The sequence below is a fragment of the Alosa pseudoharengus genome, unplaced genomic scaffold, assembly GCF_046254945.1.
Source record: "Alosa pseudoharengus isolate Yale_2024_CS ecotype anadromous, Long Island Sound unplaced genomic scaffold, YU_APseudo_1.1 YU_APseudo_1.1_scf_2, whole genome shotgun sequence".
Lineage (NCBI taxonomy): Eukaryota > Metazoa > Chordata > Actinopteri > Clupeiformes > Clupeidae > Alosa > Alosa pseudoharengus.
This window is the reverse complement of record NW_027468663.1, coordinates 45,280,415-45,297,914: the sequence shown is the minus strand read 5'-3', so window position 1 is coordinate 45,297,914 and position 17,500 is coordinate 45,280,415. Positions and strand designations below refer to the sequence as shown.

At 38.0% G+C, this 17,500-nt stretch overlaps 1 long non-coding RNA gene and 2 gene segments (V, D, J or C); all 3 read right to left on the bottom strand.

The window, feature by feature from the left end:
• Nucleotides 1-1,760: 1,760 nt before the first annotated feature.
• LOC143133539 (T cell receptor alpha variable 12-3-like) lies at nt 1,761-2,198 on the bottom strand. The segment is given in 2 exon segments: nt 1,761-2,071; nt 2,159-2,198. Coding segments are annotated over 2 exon segments (351 nt in total).
• Nucleotides 2,199-3,814: 1,616 nt separating this feature from the next.
• LOC143135329 (uncharacterized) lies at nt 3,815-4,152 on the bottom strand. Its single transcript, XR_012988907.1, has 2 exons — nt 4,099-4,152; nt 3,815-3,954 (listed from the first exon to the last, which is right to left on the bottom strand). It is a non-coding gene; the product is annotated as an uncharacterized LOC143135329 (long non-coding RNA).
• A 3,585-nt stretch (nt 4,153-7,737) lies between these two features.
• LOC143134643 (T cell receptor alpha variable 3-like) lies at nt 7,738-12,716 on the bottom strand. The segment is given in 3 exon segments: nt 7,738-9,111; nt 9,279-11,985; nt 12,568-12,716. Coding segments are annotated over 2 exon segments (360 nt in total).
• Nucleotides 12,717-17,500: the final 4,784 nt, after the last annotated feature.

Here is a 17,500-nt window from a genome sequence, read left to right as displayed (position 1 = left end):
AGAATATGCTACATTCTAATTCATCTGCATGGTTTTCTTTTAATTATTATTTTGCATATATATCATACAGATTTAATTGTTGTATGCCCCTAAAAGGTTATTGGACTTTTGTTACCTTGGTGTTATAATTAATATGATATGTTTTATTGTAAACCGTTATCTGTATAAAGAGTAGAGTGTGAACATTTAGCAGAGGAGATGTCCCCAGAAACATTTGATTTATCTCCTTATTCACTCTCCCAGAGAATCGAGGATCCACAAATAAGAATGGGATGAATGACCAAATGAATGTGTTGTTGATCATAGAGCTATGAATTTTTTTTTGCATGGAATTATATTGGGGAAATAAATATGATACACCTTGTTTATAATCTAACTCATTAAAAGATGTTACTGCTCAGGCCTGCTGGACAGAGACATAGATCCTGTAAAAAACTGAAGCAATGCCTTTTCAAGTCAGTAAAAGGCCAATTTTTTAATTGATTTCTATTTTAATGAGGTTAGCCCTCTGAGATGTTGTACTTCCTGTCTTAAATCCATGAATACAGAGTAAAGACTAAAGAAACTATTGAGGATAAAACAAGGCACCACACTTGAGTGAGTTAGATAGTCTTTTAATGGATTCTTGAAATGAAAGCTACTGTGCAGACTGCCATTCTGATATGAGCTTTAATTGCACCCTTCCCCTTTGTGTGCTTCTGACTGGATGTCTCTGTGTTCTCCACTAGATGGCATTTTAATCTCATATAATAACCTCATATCATTCAAATTGTGTTGTTTCATGATGCCTTTCATCAGGGAGAGTAAAACCTTGGTCAGTGGCCACTGGTCAGTGTATATATAAAAGTCTATATACTCTTTTGATCCCGTGATGGAAATTTGGTCTCTGCATTTATCCCAATCCGTGAATTAGTGAAACACACTGGGAGATCTGCAGCCAGAGTTAAATGGGTGAATCTGGCCAGGTAATGACATTGTGACCTCATTATAGCCCACCGACATAGAAGTCATAATTAGATAACGTCTAAGGATCGCCACTGATGTGAATGATCAAGAATAGATAATATTCAATATTATAAGCGGCGCTTAGGTGGTGGGGGCTTCCTAGATTAAATTCTCCTTATGGTCCCATAAGGACTATGGCCGGTTCTGCCTAGAAGACTCTGGAAAATAAGCTGCAGTTGTATAAGAGTCACTCTGTATCTTTTCTCTACAAGAGCAAGAGAGTAGAAGAGTGGTAGAGTTTCTGCCAGAGCCAAATCTTCAATGATGATCTCAGTAAACGGTGCTTCAATTATGTTAGATGTGGGTAATATTGACATAAATGTTTGATGCTGTAAAAAAGTACTGGACCAGTAGTATTGGACACCTTTGTATAGAGGCCATTGAGGTGCCTGATCTGGACTCTATCTGTACCAGTGCAGTAAAACAGAATGGCTGCTTGTCATGGTGGTGAGGGAGTTTGCTGGGTGGGGGGATATGACACAGAGGATTATAGCAGTATATATATATATATATAGTATATTTATTGCATTTTCAATGTTGTTGGATTGCATGTCATTTGTAATGTGTGTAACAGTTTATTATAACAGCATGCATTTCAATGATGCAACAGGTGTGACCACAGACTATATTCACCAGAAAACCTCTGATGGTGTAAAACTGATATCAGAGCACTGAGGGGAAATTGCTTTGATCTCTGAATAAAAAGCATCTTATTTTAAATGTGAGTTTTTGTACAGCTTCTCTGAGTCTTTGTATCACTGGGCTACCCACAGAGCACAGTAGTAGAGAGCTGTGTCTGCCAGAGTCAGATCTTTAATGATGAGTTCAGTAAATGTTTCATCGGTATTAGAGGTAAATCGTGGGTCTGAGCTCTCATCATCCCTACTGTTTGATCGTGCACCTTTGTATAGAAGCCATTGTGGTGCCTGATGAGGATACTGTCTGTACCAGTAAAGGTAAACATAACGGCTGCTTGTCTCATATGAACATTTCAGGGTAACTGTTTTCATTCCTTCTGGGTGACTTACACGGTCCCGATCAGGATCAATGCTGTCAGCTATTATTTCTGCAAACAAGCACATTAAAGAAATCAAAATCAAAATGTGCATCAAAAAAAAAAACATGAGAAAAAAAGAGAAAAAAGTCAGTTTACCAGTGATGATAATGAGAATCAGTAGTAGTGGTTTGCCCATGTCCCTTCCAGATCAGTTGTTCTTGGGATGTGTGTGTGTGTGTGTGATTTGTTTTCTGATGTGCTGCTCTGTGAATGACTGAAAGTGTGTCTGTACCTTTTAAAGGTGAAAGGAAATACATCAGGAAGTTACACTCTCATGTCACACAGCAACATTATTACACTCATTAACGATTTATCTTCATTTAGTGGGTCATGACTGACCATGTTGTATGTTTAGTGAGGGTTTTTAAAACATCTGTTGTTTAGTGAAAACTTTTTTTTTTCAGACATATGGTAATTAATAAGTGTTTACTGCCCCCCCCCCCCACACACACACACATACGATATCATCGTTCATCACAATGTTTTACTGTACACATCATCAAATGCCAATTAAGAGGACATCGCCCAACACTGGTGCAGGGTGAATCTAGCCCGGTGACATGATGACCTCATTATAGCCCACTGACATAGAAGTCATAATTCGATAACGTCTAAGGATCGCCACTGGTGTAATTAATCATAGATCAAGCATAGATCATATTCAATATTATTGGTGGTGCTAAGGTGGTGGGAGGTTCCCAAATCTAAGTATGCTTTGGGCCCCATAGGACCCTATAAACTTGGTTCTGCCCAGAAGACTCTGGAAAATAAGCTACAGTTGTGTAAGAGTCACTCTGTATCTTTTTTCTACAAGAGCACGAGAGGAGTAAGAGCGGTAGAGAGCTGTTTCTGCCAGAGCCAAATCTTTAATTATGAGTTCAGTAAACGCATCTTCAATGTTACAGGTGGGTAATGTTGACAGAAGTGTTGGATGCTGTAAACAAGTACTGAACCAGTAGTAAGGGACACCTTTAGGACAACTTTATATAGAAGCCATTGAGGTGCCTGATCAGGATACTATCTGTACCAGTGTGAAATGAACAACAATAATAATAAAAAAACTATGTTATACCATTGAATATTGGACAAAAAATGAATGTATTTGAAAAGAAAATGACAGACCAAAGTCAACAGTTTGACAAATGTATCAGGTAATTTGTATTGTGTGTAATAGTTTATTACAACAGCATACATTTCAATGATGCAACAGGTGTGACCACAGATGCTATTCACCGGAAAACCTCTGATGGTGTTAAACTGATATCAGAGCACTGAGAGGAATTTACTTTGATCTCTGAATGAAAAACATCCTATTTTAAATGTAAGTTTTTGTACAGCTTCTCTGAGTCTTTGTATCACTGGGCTACCCACAGAGCACAGTAGTAGAGAGCTGTGTCTGCCAGAGTCAGATCTTTAATGATGAGTTCAGTAAATGTTTCATCGGTATTAGAGGTAAATCGTGGGTCTGAGCTCTCATCATCCCTACTGTTTGATCGTGCACCTTTGTATAGAAGCCATTGTGGTGCCTGATGAGGATACTGTCTGTACCAGTGAAGGTGAACATTACGGCTGCTTGTCTGATATGAACATTTCAGGGTAACTGTTTTCATTCCTTCTGGGTGACTTACACGGTCCAGATCAGGATCAATGCTGTCAGCTATTATTTCTGCAAACAAGCACATTAAAGAAATCAAAATCAAAATGTGCATCAAAAAAAAAACATGAGAAAAAAAGAGAAAAAAGTCAGTTTACCAGTGATGATAATGAGAATCAGAAGTAGTGGTTTGCCCATGTCCCTTCCAGATCAGTTGTTCTTGGTGTGTGTGTGTGTGTGTGTGTGTAATTTGTTGTCTGATGTGCTGCTCTGTGAATGACTGAAAGTGTGTCTGTACCTTTTAAAAGAGAAAGGAAATACATCCGGAAGTTACACTCTCATGTCACACAGCACAACAGCATTATTACACTCATTAACGATTTATCTTCATTTACTAAACGTTTTACTAAACGTTTACTAAACGTGAGGGTTTTTATAACACCTATTGTTCACTCGGGTCCAATCAGAGCAGGGCTGTGTGAGATCTGACGGTCAATCACAGTCTGGTGCAGTCAGGTGCGCACTGAAGAGCACAAACTCGATGAGAGGGTGCTCGGTGGTAGTGGGGGAGGGGCATGAGAGTTGTAAACATTGAACATTTTGGCTCCTCAAGTCCCCTCAATCTGTCAGACTTCTGCAGCTTTAATGTGGGTAGCAATGAGGGACACAATTTGCTTGTTTTAATGGCAAAGAATTAGTAATCTGTAGATATGCATTTAGAATTTATAGCAAATTATTTTGCCTATGGGTTGCTAAAATGAGAGACAGCATTGCACTGCTATAGTCATATAATTGAACTGTGATGACAGCCAACAAACAATGCAGCTTATTATGGCGTTTTTATTTTCTCTCTCTCTTTCACTGTCTTTCACTGCCTCTAGTGTCATGCTTTAATACTGTGCAGTAATTCTGTAACCTCATCCCCTGGAAACAAGACAGGTTGTCATGAACGTGTAATAAACATTATGAACAAGTTATTATTGTTCATGACATAACGCTTCTTTCACTCGCTTCTGTCAAGTGTAATTTGGGTTTTGTTGTGACAAGTTATTGTTAGTGTTATGACAATGTCATGTCAAGATACCTTCAAGTAAAGTGTTAGCAAAAGTCTTTGTGCCGTTGACCAACACGTTTAGACCACTAAGGAAAGAGGTGATACCCTGAGATTGCCTGACAGATGATATCCTGAAAGATGGTGCCTGGCATTCACAGTCTCTATTTAGAGATAGGCTAGCTAACAACAGGCATTTACCATGTCAGTGTGACATGTTGGTTCACCTGCTGGATAAAACAGGTGCTGGAGAAAGTGATATTGTTATTCCCTTTTCCCTTTTTATCGCAAACTGTTATTCCTTTTGCTTGCATTTTTGCCCAGTACATATGTTTGTTCATTGCAAGCACTAATATTAGCATAGATTCCGTCACTCTCTGCCTCACCATCAGGTGAGGATCTAGTACATTTGTACATTTTCTCTGAATATGTTTGAACTAAAATCAATTCAGTGTAAATTATGTTTTCCACATTTGTGTCATTACCATTTTCAGGTGTCTCTTGACTAAGACATTTTTTGTATGAGAGCTGAGTCTGCAGCTGTCACTGTGGGCTGCAGGGCACAGTAGTACACAGCAGAGTCAGACACTTGCAGATCCTGGATCGTCAGATTAACAGTTTTTGTGTCTGTGTTAAGTGTAGCATTGAATCTCCCCTTAAAATCTGGGCCATTGTCTTGTCTAAGAGATGTTTTCAGTAGAATATATTTTGGGAATCCATTTGGTTTCTGCTGATACCAGAAGAGATACTGATTAGCAGTGGACGCTGCGGTCTCATACTGACAGCTGAGGGTCACCATGCTGCCTTCAAGACCCGTCTCATCTTTAGGTTGAGTAACAGAGTCGCCCTTTACAGAGCACACTGGGAAGACAACAGAGCCACATGAAATACCAAAAAGATTGAAAAATATGATTAAACATTACAGTATACTGTATCTTGAATTTCCCCTTGGGGGATCAATAAAGTATCTATCTATCTATTTATACTGTATTTTAGGATATTTCTTACCACTGAAATAAACAGCTAGAATGAATGCCTTTATGTAATATTTCATAGTTGAACTGGTGACTGGCTCACTATGGACTCTCTCTGTCTCCTTCAGTTCTTATATCACATTCTGACACACACATATGGTGCATTGGAGCTTCATTCTGCAGGTTTTGACATTACATTTGCGCCCCCTCAGTTCACAATGAGAACAGCACAAAGTACAGAGCGACAAGCCTTATCAAAGACATCAATGGACTCTTTTCCAGACCAACCTGCAGAAAACATTCCGTCAAATATAAATTTTCAGCCAATCTCTATGTGCTACAGGGCAAACAACATTTAAACATTAAAAACACTGAAATAAATAAAAAAAAAAAACATTAAGATATTATAATAGGCAGCAGCCATTATAGGGTTAAAAAAGCAGCTAGCCAGGTTTTAGTTTGCTAAAAAATAATGTTTTAAGTTTTTAAGAGAGGACATTCCATAAGGGGCAGCAGAACAAAAGGCTCCTTGTTCTAAGTCTTGTCCTGGGGGTGTGGACGGCACTTTGAGTGAGTAGAATGGAGGGATCATGTTGAGGTTAGTGGGGTGAGTATGTAGGGGGTGCATTGCCATGGATGCACTGGTGAGTGAGAAACCAGCAGTCTTATAATACAGTTATGTCCCCTCAGTTTGAAATGATAACTGCACTCATAAGGTAGACTAACACATTTTGATGTTAACTTTTTACTTTTACTGTTTGCCGATGTTAATATTCCCAAAGATTACATTTGCTTTGTGCAGTTTTGCACACAAAGCATTCTGTGTTGAGCATTTTGTAGATGTCATGGGCCTAATTCTGTAGATATCATGGGCCTAATTCAACAAAGTACAGATGAAGGACCTTGCCTGTTTGAAAACCTCACAGCCATGTATGTGTAATGTTGATTGGCCACCGTGGAAAATACCCTGATACATATGTATATGTACAGTACACCTTTCCTCTGTATTAGCATAATTTCTAAAGTGTATTGATATTTATTTGTATGAGTTACTGTACAGTTTAATAGCATTTATTTCTGGTAACAGCCATGAGTTACTACAGTCTAATAGCATTTATTTCTGGTAACAGCCATGAGTTACTACAGTCTAATAGTATTTATTTCTGGTAACAGGTGTGACCACAGTCAGTGTTCAACTCCAAACCTCTGTTGGCAGGCGACTGTTATCAGAACACTAACAGGAAATGTCTTTGATGTCTGTTGGCATGAAATACAAATTAGTTTTTGTTCAGCTTCTTGCTGACTTTGTATCACTGGGTAACATCCCTCAGGGCACAGTAGTAGAGAGATGTGTCTGCCAAAGTCAGGCCAATAATAATGAGTTCAGTAGATGAGTGCTCTGTAGTAACCTGAAACCGTTGGTCAGATTTATGTTCATATGTCTGAGATCGAGCCCCTTTCAACAGTAAATACTGAGGAGCTTTATTTGGATGCTTTCTGTACCAGTAAATCCAAATGTTACTGCTGCTGGCTTCAAATGTGCATTTCATTTTCACTGAGTCCCCTTCATGGTGAGAGATTGTCTGTCTCTCGGGATCCAATCTGTCAGCCATTATGTCTGAAATGAAAATGAATTTAAAAAAAAAAAAAAATGAAAAAAAAAATCCATATGTATGGATATCAAACAATTCAAATAGAATGTGGCTACTAACCCCAACAGTACCATGTAACAATACAGAAAGAATAAAAATTATTTCTTGAATAATTATTTCTTTGGTTTGTTTTACAGTTTACCTGTAGACATAAAGAGGATCAGAAGAAGTGTTTTCTCCATAAGTCTGATGCAGCAGCAAGTCAGTAATGTGCTCTTTCTGATGTGCTATTGTGTGTGTCTATCAGATTGTCTGCTCACTGGAGATGAAACAAGACACAGGAAATGTATCTGTCACCAGTAAAAAAAAACATATCATAGCCTGTAAAATACTGCACACAGCTAAGAGATACGAACTATCGATGGAAGACTTGGAAGGGAAGCAGATCAGGTAAATCTGTTCTCATGTCTTTTACAGATATATGGGTCACCTCACCCATTTAACACTCTAGTTTATCACCATGTTGTTATATAATCTATTAATATTCTCATGTTTTAAGGGACCGAATGCTGTGAATTTGGCCTTGAGCACATTCTATGAAATATGGACCTTTAAGTATAGCTGAATGATTGGACTGACCTTCGGTCATAGTTGTGGAGAAGTCTCTCAGTAATGCTGGAGGTGTATCCTGAGGTGTTGTTGGGTTGGGTATTGACATGTGTCCCATTAATCAAGTGTAAGTTTAGGGAGGGTGGATATTGGATGCTAGACAGCACCACTGGCAAGGCTATTGGGAACTTAAATTCACAGATATCTCACCAATTCCAAATGATCAGAATAAGCATGACTTCGCTTGATCCCTGGGAGGTTATGAATAAGAGGTGGAGTATAATTTTATTGTCAGTTTCTTTGCCATGCATGACACATTATTATTTTCAGCAAACAGTTATTGTGTGCACATCCCACCTTCTGGCAGGTGCAGAACAAAAGAAAACGTACTCAATTGAAACAATATAATGTCCGCAACACTGCTTTTGACTCCCATATATTTAATGCACAACAGGCAACGTTTCGACCCTGCTGGGTCTTCTTCAGGCAAAAGACATCATTATTATTTACCATGTGATGTGATATGAACTGATTTCACCCCACCAAGGTTTGCAGTGGCATTGCAATGTGAGGACACTTCTATCCCTGGAGTGATTGGTAAAATTAAACATTATACAAGCTTAAAGCAGATTTGGTTGAAAATAACTGGGTTTTCCATTTGTTTATCTATAAGTTGTATTTTTGGAACTTATTTTGATCCATTTAGTAGATGGGAACCGAAACTTAAACCAGTGGCTGCATGATCCTCTCTCAACCAGAATTAAAAGTTAAAATTAGAAGTCTGGAAAATTTCATAATTTAATGACGTGTCACTTGGTATTACTCTGTGACTTATGTAGTGTTTTTGGAAGGAGCGTTAGTATTATGAGTACAGTAGAGACAGAACTTCCTGTTAGGTTTTTGTGTGACAGTTAGCTAGTTAGTCTTCACTGTGGGCCTCAGGGCACAAAAGTAGAGCGCAGAATCTGAAAGTTCAGCAGAGGAGAGATCCAGATAGAGTTTGTTTTTAGTCATTCTCCCAAACAAACGAGGGTCCACATCTGATGTCTGATTCTGCCCGGCAAAGGCAAAGGTCATAAGATGCTGAGGAGCTGATTTTGGATGCTGTCGATACCAAAACATGTTGGGTGAACCTAAATAGGAGTAGCTGCATGAAAGGGTTAAATCGGATCCCTCCACATCAGACACTTCAGTCCTGTCTGGAGTAATATCATTCCCATGAGTGAGTCCTATGAGAAGAAAAATAAATAGAATTTTCCTTTTTAAGAACCAAAATATATTAACCATGTAGCAATGTTGCCATATGGTATGACATTCATTCAATTTTGTATCCCAGATATGCTTATTATTACACCAAATGTCATGTGAAAATTACATTTAAAAATGTTATCTGTACCTGCTATGGTCATGAGGAGTAGCACTAAGTAGTGAAGCATAGTGAACTCAATGAAGATCACGATAGGCCCTTAAGATTCTTAAGCTTGAGCTCAAACTCACATTCTCATCTGGGTGGAAACGTTTTTCAGAACACATCCTGTCAGCTCCTCCTCCTGCAGAAGTGGCTGATGCAAAAAATCAAGCATCAGCTGAGCTGGTGAGGTGGGGCTACTCAGGAATACCTTAAGTGGACTAACAGACAATGTGTACAGAGTAAGCTCTGTACATCATCACAACTGTGTTCATTTTGTAATACCAATACCTCAAAAACGGACAGGAATTCTCCTTGAACAAATATCACTTTTACAAAGATCAATGGTACCATGTCAATGCAGTCTTTACACTGTACATTAAAATGTTGTATGAGTACTCAGAATATAAATGAGAATGTTGCTTTTTTTCTTTTTTTTCTTTTATTTGGCCTCTAAAGTGACCTCTAACTCATGTTGTGATAATATGAACTGATATAATGATGATGATGCAAATTGTTTTATAACAAACTACATCATACTACATTTCTTGCACCAATGCTGCACCATATGCTAATGTATACTTATGCTGATACAAAAGTTCAACTCGTCTCTTTACCACGTTGTCTCCAAGAAGATATAGGTCCCCCTTATAAATCATGGTTCTACTCAAGATTTCTTCCTCTCACCTTAGTGTCTCAAACTCACATTGGGTTGTTTTAAGTGCTGTGAGAGATATACATTGGTATGATGCTGTGTAAATAAAATGGAATGGACCTGAATTGCAGAATACATTCAGAAATGCTGCCATCCCGTGGTCATGTACCTTATTACTCCATAACATCCACGCCCTCAGAAGAGTAACACACAGGGACAAATCCAAATCATGACTTAATCCCAAATTTTTCCCAGACATCAAAATCATGTGTCTTGAGTAACCTTTTGAAGTAATCAATTATTATTTTTTCAAATTTTCATGAAAATGTGGGTGGAAAGGAGTGTTTTATGTCCGGTCACAATTGTGACTGTTGGGAAATAACAGTCATATTTTAGGGATTTTTATTTTTGACACATTTCAATGTGCAATCATCCAATTTCCAATAAATTCCGGTCAGAGATGATATGGGGACATTGCACCAGGTCTGTTCATTACATTTAAATTTGTATCACAATACAATACTCAATATTGCCTCTGCAATTCTCTATAATTTTCTAAGTGTGCCGATTTTTACAGTGGAGGGGATATATTTTCTGGTAAGGTTGTTCATGTCTATTGCAAGTCTCTGCATAAATTCAGCCAATATACTTTCAACAGGCTGACTGGCAAGTTGATTATACTCCCCACCACCTAGTTTATATGTGACATATGTAATAGTTAATGAGGACAATGATTTACTGTAGTCAGTTAGATCTGAGCAGAGTCAGACACTTGCAGATTTTGGATTGTTAAAGGGACAGATTTCACAGTGGCGTTAAGTTGAGCTTTAAGTCTTCCTTTGAGTCCATCATTGCCCCCTATCTCTGAAAGAGTATCTCTGCAGCATACTGTATATCGAGGGAAGTCATTTGCTTGACATTTGTACCAAAACAAGTAGACTTGGTAGCCTGTATTAGTCACATCATATTTGAGTGTCATAATTGAGTGTCACCAATTCACCCTCTATGCCGACTACCTGATTTGATGGCTGATTAACAGAGTCCTCCATCCCTCCGTCAACTGTAAAAAAAACAGACATCAGACATTTTACAAGATAAGAAAAATGCCCAGATTGGCAGGTATTAACTTAAGTACTAAACATTTAACAAATGAAACTATCAATCAATCACTAAGGTGAAGCTGGGTGGAAAAGTTTACTTACCACAGTAAGAAACAATCAGAATGTGTAATACATTTCTCCAGAGGGTCATGACTATTTTGTGCAATGACACAAGCTGTCTAATGTCTCACAGCTCTGAGACACAAATAAAAATCTACATCTAATCGACATGTAGTGTTGAAATGTCGCCCCACCCTGGTTCCCAGTGATATTGCAGTCCAAGTGCAGCTGAGTTTTCTAGTATGTGACATACAGTCAAATACATTTTATATAAAACACTGAATGTGAGCTACAATTGGACAAAATAAACATTGTTTTACATGTTATGATTTAGTATGACTCATTGGCTCCTGCAGAGGTTCAGTAAACAGGGGTTAGAGAATCAATTTGATGGATCATGAACATGAATGTAATCATAATAAACATAAATAAACTTGTATGTATTCATTTGATGACTTCAATCTCTGTAGACTTAAACACTTCATGCTCCTGATTGGAATGTTAGATATGGTGCATTTTATTTCATTTCTTGTCATGTCATGTGAGTTTTTGTACAACAGTTAGCCCATTTCCTTCACTGTGGGCCTCATGGCACAGTAGTAGAGAGCAGAGTCTGTGAGTTCAGCTGCAGTGAGCTCCAGGAACATTTCACTTAACTCCTTATTCATTCTCCCAGAGAATCGAGGATCCACATTTGATGTTTCTGTCTTATCACTAAGGATGAACAAGAGAAACTGAGGTGCTGATCTTGGGTACTGTCGATACCACTGTAGATTGTCTCCAGAGCTGTAACTAATGCTGCAGGAGAGGGTTAAATTATGTCCCTCAATCATGTTGAGTTCAACACTGTTTGGAGTGATTTTGTTCCCATGGGCGTTACCTGAAAAGAGATGGTATGTCATATTTCATCATCATCATCAAGCATTGTTTAATCAGGGGAAATTGACTGAGCATTAAACTCTTTTACAGCAATGCCCTGAGTTTACAAACAAAGAATCTAATAAAAACAATTATGTGCTGGACTGGAGCGGCGTCACTCGCCAAGCCTAGCACAGACAGACGAACAAACAAATTAAACAGCAAACAAATCATTAATCAAACAAAAATAGGCCAAAAGGAGCAGCACATCTGCCCAGCGTCCCCGTTACTTGGCCCCCTGGCATACAATACATTGACACACAAAACAAAAGATACCAGACGGAGCAATGTAGTCGCCAGCGTACCCGTGACACCAAGACATGACAAATATATTTCAAAAATAATAAACACAAGACAAAAGATGCCAGATGGAGCGGCATAGTTGTCAGCGTACCCGTGACACTAAGGCATACAAGACAGACAACAAACAAATGAACAAATGATATGTTCTGTCTGTTATGTCTCTTTCTCCATTATTTGACAGAAGTGCTAAATTCTGAAAGTTCATAACGACCAACAGCATGCCACAAAACATTGTGTTTACCTGAGAGGTCCATAAGTAATATGCCCAGAAAGAAGATCATTTTGGAGGTTTGCAACTGTGAGGTCTGCTAAAGTAACACCATTTGAATGTCAGTCCTGTGAAGACAAGTTTCCCATGGGTAGGCATTGTGACGTCATCATGATCTTCTCTTTCTAGCTCCTCCTTCCTGGCTCCAATACAAACAGAAATTACTTTGTGAGAGCGTTATGGATTCAGTTCCACACTGTATGCATTGGAAAGTTTTTACAATAAATATTAATAAACGTATGATAGATGTTCGCTTGTGAATTTGAATGAAGTGCTTTATTGGTCTGAACATCTTAAAAGGTCATGCTTCATGGCAGGCAAGGTTTGAAAACCTGTCTTTGGATGTATGCTATTCGGTATCTACAATGTAGATACACAAAAATGTAGTTGCACAAAAATAAAATCTATTTTCCAAAGTAAGTCTTTTTAAATTATATATTTTTTTTTCAATTTCATAAAGAACACCATCTGACACTGTGAGGTTCAGAGACATGAAATTAGGAATCAAGCACAATGTCATTGTTTTCCTAGGCATAGTTTATGCATTTATTTGCAATAGTCATTGCCATTGTCTCCTTCCTCTGAACAAATTGCAAATACTTTCGGACATGTATCAGTTGCTTTCATACAATTCTCTGCTGTTTTTTAACATTATCATTTGCTTGTCATGTCAGTCAAAATGAACTATTCTTATGAATGCTGAATAGTCGTTCCAAATAAAACTAATAGTCTTCATTTCATTGCTTGAGTCATTACATACAAAATTGTTGAACTAGTTATCAAATTCTGTCACAATGCTTTAGAATTGCAAAGAGCATACAGTAAAAATGTACCTATTCAGTGTCTTGTACTCACTTACTCACCTAACTACAGCAATGTGTAACTTTACTGATGTACAAAAGGCTGTGCAAGTGCTGTATAGTGCTGTCTTGAGCATGTTCAGGTAGTGTCACCGAGTTCTGACCGTTTTTTGCATTGGAAAACACTGAGAGAACTGTCATAATGAAAACATGACAAAGCCATTTGACTATCTTGTTCATAAACGATGGTGTCAAGACTTCTCATTTTGATGACACTGACAGTTCCATTGACATGAATACCTGCTTTTGAGGAATGGACTATCCATTTTGAGCAAGTGACGTGCTTTTGCAGGTCATCCACTAGGTTTTGCAGTTTGCACTAATTGTTTTGAGAATTGCACTAACTGCTGTGCAAATGTTAATAGTGATGTGAGAAAAGCACCAAAGCGACTGAGAAAAACTGTAAATCAGACAACTCTTGAGCAGAGATCTCAGTGCTCCTCCTAGAATGATGCCAGACTCTGAATAAACAGAAATCCGTCTGGAAAGAAATTAAAGAACATTCTACATTTTGATTCATCTGCATGCTTTTTTTGTTTTTGTTTTTGTATATCTGTCATAAAAAAAATAATTTATATCTAAAAGGTTATTGGGTTTTGGTTACCTTGGTGTTATTATTATTATGAACATGATAATGAACATGATGAATGGACAAATGAATGAAGTGATCACGCATATGTTGTTGATCATAGAGGTGAGTTAATTCTTTATTTGTAGATATGACTATATGTGCAGCTTGGATACTGACAGTGGTGACACCAAAGTAATTTTAGGCAAGTCCCTGCACTCTGCGTCCATATTGTAATGCTTTTTGGGCACTTATCAGGCATCTCTTTCAGGCAGAAATGCCTGTGTGCAAGGCTTCACGAATCACGTGAACACACAGATGTATTCACCTGGAAGCGGCGGAATATGTGTAGGACTGTCAATACGACTGCCATGTTTGCTTAACAAACTAATCCCATACATTTTTGTATGGGAGATTCTTTGAGTGCTGTGTCTCCTCAGTAGAAAGTCTCTGATGACACTAGTACTATATAACATAAGATTTGAAGGCCATAACACATGTTATCCACTTGATGGCATCCTACTCAAATGCTTTGAACAGGTGTGCTACATATTTAAATGGAATATTTGAAACTGTAACCTACTTTCCAGAGAATAATTTCTATTCAACCCCTGAAGATTTGTTTTATTATATAAATGTTATATGTTATATGTTATTTGTTATATATATAATTGTATGTCGTATGTAAGGGATAATGTATAGAACGCCGGTCATTGTCGGGAGATAGGTCCCGACAGGGCGAACCGGACCCCGACGCGCAGCGGAGGGGTCTTGTTCCGCCCTGAAGGGACCTATCTCCCGACAATGACCGGCGTTCTATACATTATCCCGCTTATTACACGGCTAGGCTACTTACCAAAACGACACAATAAACTCCCCACGATATGACTCTTTAGCCTACATAGCCTAGGCTATAGCCTATTTGTTACCGTTTCATCATGGCTTTTGCTGAGAAACAAATAGTTCGCAACAACACACGCTGAACTTGAATCAAACATTCTTTAGAACACAGCTGATCAACCGTCTGCTTTCACTTTTGAATGAAGTTCCAATCCTTGCGTAGTGATATGAAAGAATTGACTTAGAAGCACAAAGCCCATTTTCCTTGACAGCGGTCTGTTATACTTAGCAACGGTCTGTTATTCAGAATTAGCAGACCGCCGAACGTTGGGAAGGCCCATTCAAGTGAATGGAGCATTCTGCAGCACTATGAAGAGCCGTGTAATAATGTATAATAATATATGTTATATATAATTATATAATTGTATTCAATTAGTGTTCTATGTCCCTGCATTTCAGACAACAGAGCTGCAAAATCCCTCACTGTCAGTCAGGTTTTTGTACGGCAGTCTGTGGTTTAGTGTCACTGTGGGCCTCAGAGGACAGTAGTACAGTGCAGAGTCAGAGACTTGAACAGAGGAGATCTGCAGAGAGACTTCAGTTTTCTCTTGGTTTAGTTTCACAAGCAGACGAGGATCTTCTACACTGAATGTGAGACACAATTGGACAAAATAAACATTGGTATGACTCACCAGTAAATATTTGCTCTTACAGAGGTTCAGTGAACAGGGGGTTAAATAATCAATTTGATGGATCATAAATTTGAATGCAATGGATAAACATGAATAAACTTCTATGTATTAATTTGATGACTTTAATCTATATAGGCTTAAACATCATGTTGACCTCCATGCAAAGTAAGATATGGTGTATTTCATCTGATGTCATGCCATGTGAGTTTTTGTACAACAGTTAGCCCATTTCCTTCACTGTGGGCCTCAGGGCACAGTAGTAGAGTGCAGAGTCTGTGAGTTCAGCTGCACTGAGCTCCAGGAACATTTGACTTTTCTCCTTATTCATTCTCCCAGAGAATCGAGGATCCACATTTGATGTTTCTGTCTTATCACTAAGGATGAACAAGAGAAACTGAGGTGCTGATCTTGGGTACTGTCGATACCACTGTGGATAGTCTCCAAAGCTATAACTAATGTTACAGGAGAGGGTTGAATTATGTCCCTCAACCATGTTGAGTTCATCACTGATTGGAGTGATTTTGTTCCCATGGACGTTACCTGCAAAGAGATGGTATGTTATATTTATATATGTTGTTATGTCTCTTTCACCATAATTTGGCAGACGTGTTAAATTCTGAAAATTCATAATGTCCAACAGAACACTATAATGGATACCATGTGTTTACCTGATAGGTCCATAAGTAATATGCCCAGAAAAAAGATCATTTCGGAGGTTTGCAAATGTGAGGTCTGTTGAAGTATACAATTTGAAGTCAGTCCTGTGAAGGCAAGTTTCCCATGGGTAGGCATTGTGACGTCATCATGGTCTTCTCTCTCTAGCTCCTCCCTCATGGCTTCAATACAAACAGAAAAAACTTTGTGAAAACCTTACTGATACAGTTCCACATAGTATCTGGAAAGTGTTTACAGTAAATATTCTCTAAACATATGGGACATGTTTGCTTGTGAATTTGAACAAAGTGCTTTATTGGTCTGAACATCTGAATAGTTCATGCTTCATGACAGGCAAGGTTTGACAACCTCTTATTTGGACGTGTGCTATTTATTCAGTATCTACAATGGGAATAGTTTTATTGCAAGATGCTATACTGTATACTGTAAAGTACTGCATTTGATTGTCATTATGTTATGTTGCTTAACTAAACTTAATTCTATACTCATTGCGGTGGGTTAGCTTTAGACCCTCGTTTTTTAGGCTTATTCTCTTCAGGTGTATGCCCCTTGGAGCTTTCAGTTAGAACTGAAGAGACAAGAGAACTCTACATTTGTCATTATGCAGTGCCTAAAATGGCTGTGAAAAGTAGTAATGAATGGAACAGCATGATAGACTCAACAAAGACCTCAACAAAGAGTGGAGCTTGTGCATCTGTTATGATTAATGAAGATCATGTCAGGACATCTGTCATATAGGCCCCTCCTCTAGAATAATGCTTAGACTCTGAATAAACAGAAAGTGGTCTGTAAAGAGATTAAAGAAGAATATGCTACATTCTAATTCATCTGCATGGTTTTCTTTTAATTATTATTTTGCATATATATCATACAGATTTAATTGTTGTATGTCCCTAAAAGGTTATTGGACTTTTGTTACCTTGGTGTTATAATTAATATATGTTTTATTGTAAACCGTTATCTGTATAAAGAGTAGAGTGTGAACATTTAGCAGAGGAGATGTCCCCAGAAACATTTGATTTATCTCCTTATCCACTCTCCCAGAGAATCGAGGATCCACAAATAAGAATGAGATGAATGACCAAATGAATGTGTTGTTGATCATAGAGCTATGAATTATTTTTTGCATGGAATTATATTGGGGAAATAAATATGATACACCTTGTTTATAATCTAACTCATTAAAATATGTTACTGCTCAGGCCTGCTGGACAGAGACATAGATCCTGTAAAAAACTGAAGCAATGCCTTTTCAAGTCATTAAGTAAAAG